We start from the raw sequence: 12408 nt of genomic DNA on the forward strand, positions 1-12408 counted from the left end.
GTAAGTGATTTCATAGCTGAGGTTTGTTTTCTTCTCACCCCTTTTCTTGGTGCCATTAAGTATTAACCCTCCTGAAGAAAATGTCCATGACAGTGGTTTTAAAGGTAAGAGTGTTTAAGAAACCAAAAAAAAAAAAAGGGCAGTATGGTAGAAAATGAAGGCAGTGTGATAGAAAATGAGGTGAAAGAAAAAGGTCAGGAAAATAACATTTTAAAATGTAATTACTGAAAGTATTTTTGAAAGCACTGATTTACCTTTACCTGGTAGTCAACTGAAATGGAAAACATGACAATAGGTGGTGATGATGTTGAACCATCTCATTAGCAATATTTGTTTAATTTAATCCAAGAACGAAATATTGCTATACAGAGTCCAAAGCTTAAAGTTATTGGAAGCATTTTATCCAACTCAGAATTAAATAAAAAGGTGAAAGGCCCAGAGAATATTTCTGTTGTTGTTTTTTTACCCCAGTGATATAAATTTAACTAGCTGAAATCATATTCTAAGTATCAGACATTTACACCGACTCTGAAGTGGCAGTTACCTTTGCATATTGAAATTACTTGGGGCTTGTTTAATGAGAAGCTTATCCATTAAGAACCCCACTGGATACAGAATTAATTGCTGGGGAAAGCATCCAAAGCAAGAGAACATTATGGTCCTTGCCCTAAAGGAGCTTACCATGTAAGCAGGTGAAACAAATATGAACAAAGCAAGAAAAAAAAAGCAAATAAATTATGAGTGTAGATTAATTTACAGCCCTTTGGGAGAGTCAGCTAGTTGCCCATTGAAATCTGAACTTCCTTTCAACCTTAGGAACAGTTGTCCCTGAGACTACACTTCCCAGGTCATTTTGCACTTACGTGAGACCATGTGACTAGTTGGCCATGTGACCTCATTATGGTCAATGGAATGACGGCAGAATAGATGTGGGCCACTTTGGGGTCTGGCGCATATATGCCTTATCCTTTCTCCCCATGGGCTGATGTAAGAAAAATAATTATATGCATATAATAATACATTATATATAATGGCATGTTTTTTTTTTAAATTTATTTATTATTATTATTATACTTTAAGTTGTAGGGTACATGTGCATAACGTGCAGGTTTGTTACATATGTATACTTGTGCCATGTTGGTGTGCTGCACCCATCAACTTGCATTTACATCAGGTATAACTCCCAATGCAATCCCTCCCCCCTCCCCCCTCCCCATGACAGGCCCCTGTGTGTGATATTCCCCTTCCTGAGTCCAAGTGATCTCATTGTTCAGTTCCCACCTATGAGTGAGAACATGCGGTGTTTGGTTTTCTGTTCTTGTGATAGATTGCTAAGAATGATGGTTTCCAGCTGCATCCATGTCCCTACAAAGGACACAAACTCATCCTTTTTGATGGCTGCATAGTATTCCATGGTGTATATGTGCCACATTTTCTTAATCTAATCTGTCACTGATGGACATTTGGGTTGATTCCAAGTCTTTGCTATTGTGAATAGTGCTGCAATAAACATACGAGTGCATGTGTCTTTATAGCAGCATAATTTATAATCCTTTGGGTATATACCCAGTAATGGGATGGCTGGGTCATATGGTACATCTAGTTCTAGATCCTTGAGGAATCGCCATACTGTTTTCCATAATGGTTGAACTAGTTTACAATCCCACCAACAGTGTAAAAGTGTTCCTATTTCTCCACATCCTCTCCAGCACCTGTTGTTTCCTGACTTTTTAATGATCGAATGGCATGTATTATATCTAATTATATAAATATTTATGTATAATATATATTTGTATTATATAAGGTATAATATATATTTATATTATATAATATATAATACATTATATATCACATGTTATATAATATATAATTATGTAAAATATATAATTTTAATTCTATGTAAAATTATATAATATATAACATACAAAATTGTATATTATGTTATATGTTAATTATATATTTTATATTAATTATAATTAATTGATTATATAATTTTATAATTATATATAATTAATTATATTATATTGCATATTATAGAATAGGTAGTTATATAATATACATAATTATATATTATGCAATATATTACATGTTATATAATTATATATAGTGTAATATATGTAACACATATATAAATATGTATACTGTAATATAGATAACATATATGTACACATATATATTTATATATTATATAAATATAATATTGTCTTGACCCAAGTTTTGAGGCCCTGGCTTAAGGCTGGTCAGTTCTGCTTCTTGATTAGCTGATTGAGTCCACAACCCCAATCACTCAACCAATTCCCTTTTTGGGCACTCATATGGGGCCACTGCCCTGGTTGCCCTGAGTCCCAGACAACCAGAGGTAACCACTATGCTCCACAGCCCGCTGAAATTACTCAAATTACTCAAATCAGACAGTTCACAGGGAGTCCACAAAACCTAGCTAACCCCATTCCACTTGCCGTACATAAACAGGCCCAAACAGTCCTGGTGCAATCTCTGTGTGGCCCTGTGTGGCAGTCTTTTCTTGTTTGGAGCTGTAAGTAACAAAGAATTCTACCTTTCATCTATCCAAATGCCACTGTGGTGTGTCCAGCCATCTTTAAATCTTATAAAACAGCTGAAATGGCAAAGACCAGAAACTCTTGGAAACCATGTGTTGACTGGAACAAAGTTGCTTTCTGCCTGGGTTCCTGAAGGACTGCTGTGCCCCAACTCCACTCATCTTCAACTCCCCAATTTGTGCCCCTCCCTCATCACCCTGGACTGTCCTATGAGAGAAAAAGAAACTTCTATTACATTGGAGTCATTACATGTTTTGCCTTATCTGTTATGGCAGTTTAACCCACCCTAATTATCACAGGAAACCAGCCAACTCGCAGCTAAGGATATAGTGTGGGATGAGGAAACTTCCAGGGAGGGACAGAGGGGGCTCTTATCCCACCTCCTATGAGGAGGGGAAGCTCTGGAGAGGAGCTCAAGGTTGCTCTTTAACAAAATGGCAAACGAGTTTAGCAGTTAACATTATTGCACATCCCTCCCTTCTTCGTCCAAGGGAAAGCCTTCAGTCAAAGAACCCCTTATGAGACAGATCTTATTATTTCTATTTTTCATGGTATTCTCAAAGTTAACTCCATCTCATTAAGCCCCAAGTTCATTCCCACTTTCTAACCGCTTTATCTTTTTTCTCGCATCCTGTGAATTTCAAATTAGTTCCTAATTACCCTAGTATTACATAATCTCCTCACCACTCCCGAAATAATAAAAGTCATAGCAATAAAACTAAAGTATTTTTGACCAACCTTCCCAAACAATTCAATCTGCTCACGCTAACCTGGATGTAACCCCACTGCGGTGAATCATTTCAGACTTTTTTCTTTTGTGTTCATATAAATCCATAGAAAATCTATGGTATTGCCTTTCCATAAATTGTATCTTGCTGTACATTGTGTTCTACAATTTGCTTCTTTTGCTCAGCAACAATGTTTCACAGAGCTCTCCTGTTCTTAGGTGGAAATCTAATTTATTCCTAATGGCTACATAGTGTTCCTTAGTATGACTAGACCACAATTTATTTAGTCATTCCATCATTCAGCTTATTTCCAATTTTCCACTTTTAGAAAAACATCTGCAGTGAATATCTTTGGATCTACTTTCCTGAGCACTTACTATGTGCTAGGTGCTCTTCAGGAATAATGCCATTCCCCTTAATGGTTGTGTGAAGTAAGTACTGGCACCATCTCTGTTTAGTAGACGAAGTATCCAAGTGAATGCATCAGGGTTTCTTTAGGGGTAGATGCTGAACAGTGCAATTGCAGGATCCCTTTCTCGTTTTTTTCTTTTTCTTTTTTTTTTTTTTTTTTTTTTTGAGATGGAGTCTCACCCTTTTGCCAGGCTGGAGTGCAGTGGTGCGATCTCGGCTCACTGCAACCTCTGCCTCCTGGGTTCAAGCAATTCTCCTGCCTCAGCTTCCCGGGTAGCTGGGACTACAGGCGTGTGCTGCCACGCCCAGCTAATTTTTGTATTTTTAGTAGAGATGGGGTTTCACTATGTTGGCCAGGATGGTCTTGATCTCTTGACCTTGTGATCCACCCGCCTTGGCCTCCCAAAGTGCTGGGATTACAGGCGTGAGCCACTGTGCCCAGCCTCCCCTCCTTGCTAGTGGTGGCCTGTTCTAAAAGTGCCTGGGATTTGTTTTAATTAGGTATGTTAAGACACACAGACATAGAAATGACTGTCATGAAGGAAAAAGTTTTTAGAATCAGAGGTGCCTAGAGGCAGGGGTATGGCACACCATGCAGGGCCACGTGGGGAAGCACCAGGTAGGTCTAGAGGCAGAAGGAGTGAGAGTGTGGTGGGGAACATGGACAAGAGCCTTTATTGTACTTTCACAGGAAGGAATAGGTGAGGCAGTGTAAACAGATTTAAGATGGGCTAGTTTGAATGGCTTCAGCGGACTAGTTTGAATGGCTTCAGTGGACTCTGGGGCATAGGGGCTGTGCCTAGTTGTCTGGTACCTGGACCTGGGGTGATAAGGGCCAGAGAATAGTGGTCCTAAGTGTGACAGCTCATAGAGGAGGGTGGGAGGGGGTGTAGTCTACCATCTCTAGGAATTGTCTAGTTCTGGGAAGGGCAGCCCCTTGAGGGTCACCAAGGTCCCAAATGTCAAAGCATCAAAATACAGAAAATAAAAGACGTGGTCAATACACAGAAATTTATAATCCTACCAGCAGAATACTGGAGCTCCCTTTTCCCTGCATTATCACCAAACACCTGATATTATCAAACATAGTATTTGTAATCCATCTGATGGGTGAAAACAGTGTCTCTTGTCTTAATTGGCATTCCCCAATTAATTAATGATATTGAGCACCTTTCACGTATCTATGGGCCAATGGGCAATAGTCCCTTTCTGGTTCACCTCTCCAGTTTCTTCCCACCCCTCCATGGTCTTCTCCCTCGGTCTGCAGACACAAGCTACACTTTTCTGTATGGCTTTCTAATACGGTCCGAGTGCTTCTCAGAAGTTTTATCTCTTGGCATTTTCCAACTTGCATTCTAAATTCTAACCTTGGTCTCTGTCCCCAACCCTTCCCTCCTGACCTTTGCACAAGCTATTCCTTCTGCCTAGAAAACTCACCGTATATCCTTTCCCCTTCATTTCTGACACACGCACACACACACAGACACCCTCATATGACATATGAGGTCACCTCCAGGACCCCTTTCCTACCACCTTCTCTTATGTACTTTCCAATTACAGCAATTACCCCATGACTGTATAACTGCAGGTTTGTCTTTCAACTCTCCCCATAGATTATAAACTTGTTAAAAGTAAGTGTTTTTGTTTTTGTATTCTCCATACCTGGCACAATGACTGAAATATGCTCAGTACACCGTAAGTGCACTTCGAATGGAAGGAAGAATGGATGGGAGTGTGACTGAATGAGCTTATTTATCCTGTTCCACACTCCAGCCCCTGAAGCTTGTCTCCTTGCTGAGTGTCTCTCTAAGGCAGAGACAATGGGTGAATCAGATACTTTGCAAATTCTAGATTTACACCCAAACACAGCATTTGGTACCATGCCAGGCTCATGTTCTGGTATGTTCTGGGCTCATTAAAGGGTTTCTGGTTGATTGTGTGTATTCCTGGGTGTGCAGGATTGAGGAAAGCCAGAAGAGAAGAACAACTGGCTCCAGTTTGGTTTTCAATGTCAGTAAGAGATTGGTGCGAATGATTTATTTTCCTTTGAATATTGATTAAGAAAAATAAGTCACCATCTCTATCTTCATACATAAGGTGCCATAGACTGCCAGTTTCCCATGTCCCCTCCAATCCATTCTCTTCTTTCTGGTCTCCAGGCTGTCCAATAAAGACTACATTTCCCAACTTCCCTTGCAGCTAGGTATGGCCATCTGACTAGGTTCTCAGTAATGATAATGTGAGAGAACTAATTTGTGTAACTTCTTCCTCATTTGCCTGAAAGAAAATTGTTACCTTATACTTTTCTTTTCTTTCTCTCCATACCACCCCCCAACGGCTTTCCTTTGGGCCAGACCCCAGAAATGCCAATGATCCAGCTTCAATGATGCAAATGAAGACCTCAGGGAACAACAGAGTAATGAGAGAAGGAACCTAGGTCCCTGAATGACTCTGGAGCAGATATGCCCCAGACATTTTACCATGCCCTGTACCTCCAACGGTAAGAAATTTACATATTTGAGAAATAAACTTCCATTTAATTTACTATATATTTGGAACACTTTGTTACAACTTAGCCCATACTGTAACCTACATTTTTCTTCTACCTCTTCCCAAATGTATTATTCTGCTTAGCGCTTAACACCATCTAGCACAGAAAATGTTTTCCTTCTTTTCTTCTCATCTGTCTTCCTTAACTAGAATAGTTCCTGGAAGGCAGGGTTTTTTTCAATTAGCAATAATCACCTGAGATAAACTTCATTGGCTATGATACTGCCACTGCACAAAGCTGAAGGCAGGGGTTTTTGTCTTTGTTCACTGTTGAACTCCCAGCATCTAGAAGCGTGTCCAGTTCATAGTCAGTGCTCAACTCTATATATAGAGTGAACTATTACTGGCCACCAAAAGTGAAATCATAATATATACCACGAGGAAAGAAGAGTGAAAACAGTGGGGAACTTCATGCATGGAGGGTAGACGGAAGGCATGTAATCAGACGAGGGGCACAGTCTCTAAGAAAAAAAGCCCCTGGTGCTCTCCTGTCTTTGGGAGGAGGACTCTGAGGTTTTGCTTTAGTTCCTGTCCCCAGTGGTATTGGTTCTGGAGTTGAGAGAGGAAGAGAGATAAAGTCAGGTTTCCGTACCTGCTCCCACTTAATAGGAAGTAAACCATATTCTCTTCTACATTCCATCTACCTTCATTTCCTTCCTCTTCTTCAGAAAAAATACATAACAAAATAAATTCAAGATGACTCCTTTTGTAAACTCCCTTAGGTAGAAGGTATTCATAGAAATAGCTGTGGAATGGCAGAAAAACTATTAGGAAGAAGTTGAACTTTTTTTTTTTTTGAGACGGAGTCTTTGCTCTGTCACCCAGGCTGGAGTGCAGTGGCCCGATCTCGGCTCACTACAAGCTCCGCCTCCTGGGTTCATGCCGTTCTCCTGCCTCAGCCTCTCAAGTAGCTGGGACTACAGGCGCCCGCTACCATGCCCGGCTAATTTTTTTGTATTTTTAGTAGAGACGGGGTTTCACCATGTTAGCCAGGATGGTCTCAATCTCCTGACCTTGTGATCCGCCCTTGGCCTCCCAAAGTGCTGGGATTACAGGCGTAAGCCACCACGCCCGGCCTGAACTGTCTTAACTTCAAATCTGAGGCTTTCATTGGCTGGATGGTCTCCAAAAAAATGGACTGACCTCCTTTGTCTTCACCATCCTCACCCATGATGAGTATGTTTCTGTTTTATATTTTACACTTTAAAAAATATACTGTATTTTTGTTGTGGGATGTTACAGGCTCAATTGTGTCCCCCCCAAAATTTATAGGTTGAATCCCTAACTCCCAGTACTTCAGAGCATGAATATATTTGGAGACAGGGTCTTTAAAAGGGCAATGAAGTTAGAATGGGGTCGTTAGGGTGTTCCCTAATCGAATATGACTGGTGTCTTTATAAAAAGAGGCGAAGAGGACACAGACACAACAGAGGAAAGACCATGTGATCACACAGGGAGAAGATGGTAATCTGCAAGCAATGTACAGGGACCTCAGAAGGAACAAACCCTGCCGGCACCTTGATCTTGGACCTCCAGCCTTCAGGACTGTGAGAAAATAAATGTCTGTTGTTTACGCCACCCAGTCTGTGGTATTTTGTTTTGGCAGCCCTACAAAAATAATACATGGGATAATGTAGAAAATGATTAATAATAATAACATATGTAATAATAATAACAATATGTTATGCTGTAGTTGCCCTCCAAATGCTTGTCTTCTTCAGTTGAATTAATAGAAGCAAGTTGTTTAAAATACAGAAAGCAACACTACTGGCCTGTACTGGTCAGAACCCACAGAACGAAAGTAGGGCCTCTTTCTGGAAACAAACTTTGATTGTTGGGGGTGGATGATCATTGAGAAACTGGGTTAGAGAAAGGCCACAGGCTGGTGAAAAGTCTGGGAATTGCAGCACTGAAGGAAATGGCTATGCGTGACCCAGAGAAGAGAAGACTCAAGGGAACATGAAGCCATCTCCAAAGCCATGAGATGCTCTCCTAAGAAAGAGGAATTCTATTTAGCTGCATGGGCCCACAGGGGAGAGCCAGAATCAGTGGGTAAAGGTTTCAGGGAAGTAAATTTCAGTTCAATATAAGAAAGACTTTTCTAAGAGACCTGCTGGCAAATATAAACAGGCTACCTTGATAAGTATTCAATGAGGCTGAATGACCACTTATTAGAAATGTCAGAGAGGAGACTCAAGCATAGATCCCATGTTTGGATCAGATAAACTTGAATGTTCCTTTCAGTCCCAACATTCTCTGTAAAAATAGATTGTACTCCAGCCAAAGAACAGATTTCAACAGCACTTGGATATACCTCTTACAATTGTTAAGCACATGTGCATGGTCAACAAATATTTCTGACCGTCATTGATCTGGTGGATATTTAAAAAGATTTAGAAAATTTACTAAGAAAGAAAAATGGAATAAATATTCAAACTGTAGAGACAGTCACAGGACCTTGGGAAGGTGGAAGGTCCCCTACTAATATTTTGGGGTCCCAAAGTACAAGCTGTATCAAAGCTGGACTTGTGCTAGTCAAAATCTTGTTTATTTTGTGTAAAGCTGCCATCTCAAGTTCACACACACGCAAAAACAAAAAACAAAATAACGGAGCTTAATTTATCTACTAAAAGCTAGTCTATCCTGAAAGAATGTGTTAAAATCACTCCCAGTAAGAGTTGACACAGTAAAAGCTGTAATTTCCCAACTACCATCAGTATGTGAGATTTTGGGAAAGTCGACAGAAGCAAGGGATGATTTGGTAGCTGTATCAGGCACATAGTTTTCATATCCATAAATTGCTACAGAGTCATGGAGTGTCACTGGTTCTAAAGTGCGGCGGGTGGACGCCACCTCATTACCTGACACCTCTTAATCAATGCGGCTGGAATGCGGGCTTCCCTATCTTGAAACCGACCGCGGGCGGTCAGAGCCGGCAGGGAGTGAGAGCTGCAACCACTGCGGGCTGAGCTCCCACAAAAGAATCGGCGCAGAGAGAGGGGACCGACCAGGCCAACTCTCTCCACTTGGGGCTGGGAGGGCAATTACCACCGACCCCTTGGCTTCCGATCTAAGACCCCGGAAGCCTCCCCTCCTCCAGATACCCAACCTGCGTGTCACCGATCACCCGCCACCCCCGCTTCCCCGCCCAGGGGAGCGCCTCCCAGGCCGAGGCTCCGAGGGGCCCGCGCATCTCCAAGACCGGGCAGGGGTCCTCACTCACAACGCCTGCGGCTGGCAGAGGGAAAATACCACGGGTGCGGGGGAGGGGGAGAGTGTCTCTCAGCTGCCTCAGGTCGTCCTTCGGTCTCCCCGGGGACGCGCAGAGCCTCGGCGGAGGTGGGAGCGGGGAGGGGTTAAAGCGGGAAATTAAGAGACTTGAGCAACTGGCAGTGCTCAAGTTAACCGAGTCCGTGGCTAGCGTTCTGGGGATGGGAGCGAGCGTTCTGGGGATGGGAGCGGCCGGCTGCGCACTCGTCCTGGGTCTGGAGCCACCGCCGCGGCGCCAGTTCTAGGGCGGAGCGCTCTCCTGCGCCGCGCCGCGGGCTGGGGGCACCAGAGGCAGCGCGGAGGCCGGGGCGGGCACCTGACCTGGCGCGCAGCCTGGGCAGGGGCCGCAGTCCAGCGCCGGGGAAGGGGCGACCCAACTGCGTGCTTGTGCGAGAGCGGCAGCCGGCGCCTCGCGCCCCGACAGGTGCAGGCGCGCGGGCTTCCCATTGGTCGCGGCGGCTGGCCCCTTACCCGTCCCCGCCCTCGCCGGTCGCCGGCCCCGCCGCGGCGCCGGCTGGGTTGGCAGAGGCGCGTGCTCGCGCGCCCGCGCACCCTTCGCCCCGTCCCCGCCCCCCACCTCACCCCGTCCCCGCCCCCTCCCTCTCTCCGCGCCGCCGCCGCCGCGCGCTCGCGAGTTCAGGTAGCGGGCGCGCGGGCGCCTCCGCGGGGGCGCGCGGCCGGGCTCCAGTCCTCCCCCCGCACCCGCCCGCTCGGGGGCGCCTGGGGAGGGAGTGCGCGGGCGGGGGAGCTGGAGCCGGGCGCCGCCGCCGAAGCTTCCGTCTCGTTCGCTCGCGCAGCGGCGGCAGCAGAGGTCGCGCACAGATGCGGGTTAGACTGGCGGGGGGAGGAGGCGGAGGAGGGAAGGAAGCTGCATGCATGAGACCCACAGGTAAGACCGAAAGCCCCGGAAGGGGCTTCCGTCCCGGGGAGGCGCTCGCAGGCCGGGGAGGGGGAGTTGGTGCCTGGTGCTGCTCCCCAAGGGAGAAATTCTTTTTTTTTTTTTTTTTTTTGACAGCGCATTGAAATCTCAGTGGGGACTGGGGCAGTAGGATCCATCCCAATCCCGAGGAAAACCAGAGAAGTAGCTGGGGCAGACGGTGCCACGTTGTGAGATTCCCAGAGTGCAATGTATAGGCCCAGGGAAAAGTGTCCTCTCGGCCCCGAGACGCGGGGAGGCTTTAGACTTTCCTGTGGTGGGCACAGCTGCTGAATCCCGGGGACCGGCGCGGAGCCAATGTGCGCTAACCCCTGCCCTCCCTCCTGTCCTCCATCCCCCAGCACGCGCAGCATCCCACGGCGGCTGTTACTCAGTGCACCCGGCTCGGGGGAAGGCGGGGGACCTCGCCGTGGGAAAGGGGGCGGGGGCCGCGCGGGGGAGGAACCAGGATGGAGCCTGGGAAGCCGAGGCGCCGGGTCCCAGAGCGGAGGAGGGAGAGCGTGGCCCCCGAGCCCGGACAGACTGGCTTATTGTGGTGTTCCGCTTCTGGTTGCAGACCCTTGCAAGCTGGATGCCCTCTCTGGATGAAAGATGTATCATGGAATGAACCCGAGCATTGGAGATGGATTTCTAGAGCAGCAGCAGCAGCAGCAGCAGCAGCAACCTCAGTCCCCCCAGAGACTCTTGGCCGTGATCCTGTGGTTTCAGCTGGCGCTGTGCTTCGGCCCTGCACAGCTAACGGGCGGTGAGTGACCCAGCTGTGTTGGGAGGGCCTAGGGATGGCCCAGAGGGGAGAGAGAGCCTAGCTGCCAGGACAGCCTTGCACCCCTCCCCCATACACCCAGACTTCAGGAGGATCTGACAACGCGAGGGTGCCTGCGTCCCAGCCTATGGCCGTCCTTCTCCGAAACCGCTGGAGTTCCCTGAAAATTCCCCTGTGGAGCCCGCACAGATTCACACACCCACATTCTGTCTGGAGCTTCCCACCAGCCTCCGGGCCTGGCTTCTCCCAAGGAAAGACAATAAAGCCTGGCCCATTATTACCACTTTGGCCAAGAAAGGGGGGGCGGGGGAGTGATGTATTTGTGGACCTCTGACCCTTGTCAATGCCTTCAGCAGATAGAAGTCAGATTTCAGCCTCTGGATTTAAGCAAGAGTTGTAAGAACCACCTTTGAGAATGTGAAGGGTCTGGAAACATGGTCAGACTGGCTGAGGGGCAGGTTTATTTGAAAGTTAACTTTCCCTTTCCCTGCGTGTGCAGCGTGTCTGTGTATGTTGGGGGCGGGGAGGAGATGCAGAGGTGTTCTTTCAGGTGTGCCTCTGACAGTTTGCTTTGCTCATCGAGGTCTGATTTCGGAGAATAAAGTGAATCGCTCTTCTGTGGAGTAGAAGTTAGCTGAAATAAAATTGATAGCCTCAGCCTCCGTGGGCGGCTAATCTATAACGTATTTGGTTCTGGGGGAGGGGTATCTTTTGATTGTGGTAGAGGAAGACAGATGGAGTTCCTGTCTGAATTTCAGAGCCTAGTCTCCCTGCCTCCACTGCTCATTGCTGTCCGTCATTACTGTCCATTGCAAACGTTCTCTAGAGCTTGTTGATATGGACGTTAGAAGGAGCTGAGATACTGTTAATATATAAATAAATTATAATTGGTTGAAAAGCAAGTATTGATAGCTATAAATAAACCATTTTAGCGTTTTAAAATATTGCTGTTTCAGAGAATTCGAAGGTGAAAATGGAAAAAAAAAATGAGTGAAAAATTAGTAAAAGTGGAGGAGAGGTGTAACACGTTGGGCTTTAACACAGAGTAATCAGTGACCCAGGCATTCCAACTTAGACTTCTGAAAGATGCCCAGAGTATAAAGGTGTTTATTGCAATATGCATATGTATCAAAATTAGTGAAAAAACTCTTGCTTTGGGTGGACATTGGTTTTTATTTTTATTTTTGT

At 45.6% G+C, this 12408-nt stretch overlaps 1 protein-coding gene and 1 pseudogene across 4 annotated transcripts in view; one reads left to right on the forward strand and one right to left on the reverse strand.

Annotated features, from left to right (window-relative positions):
- Nucleotides 1-6417: 6417 nt before the first annotated feature.
- LOC126944388 (uncharacterized) lies at nucleotides 6418-6490 on the reverse strand (annotated as a pseudogene).
- A 3699-nt stretch (nucleotides 6491-10189) lies between these two features.
- Nucleotides 10190-12408, forward strand: part of SUSD4 (sushi domain containing 4) — a 141666-nt gene continuing 139447 nt past the window's right edge. For 3 of the 4 annotated variants that reach the window (XM_050760730.1, XM_050760735.1, XM_050760744.1), the window contains exons 1-2: nucleotides 10190-10409; nucleotides 11014-11202. In XM_050760730.1, coding sequence (XP_050616687.1) covers nucleotides 11049-11202 — 154 coding nt within the window. In that variant the 5' untranslated portion in view covers nucleotides 10190-10409; nucleotides 11014-11048. Of the gene's footprint in view, nucleotides 10410-10535; nucleotides 10628-11013; nucleotides 11203-12408 lie in introns of all 4 variants that reach the window. The other variant, XM_050760733.1, reaches the window with a different exon arrangement.

Source organism: Macaca thibetana, chromosome 1 (assembly GCF_024542745.1).
Source record: "Macaca thibetana thibetana isolate TM-01 chromosome 1, ASM2454274v1, whole genome shotgun sequence".
Taxonomy (NCBI): Eukaryota; Metazoa; Chordata; class Mammalia; order Primates; family Cercopithecidae; genus Macaca; species Macaca thibetana.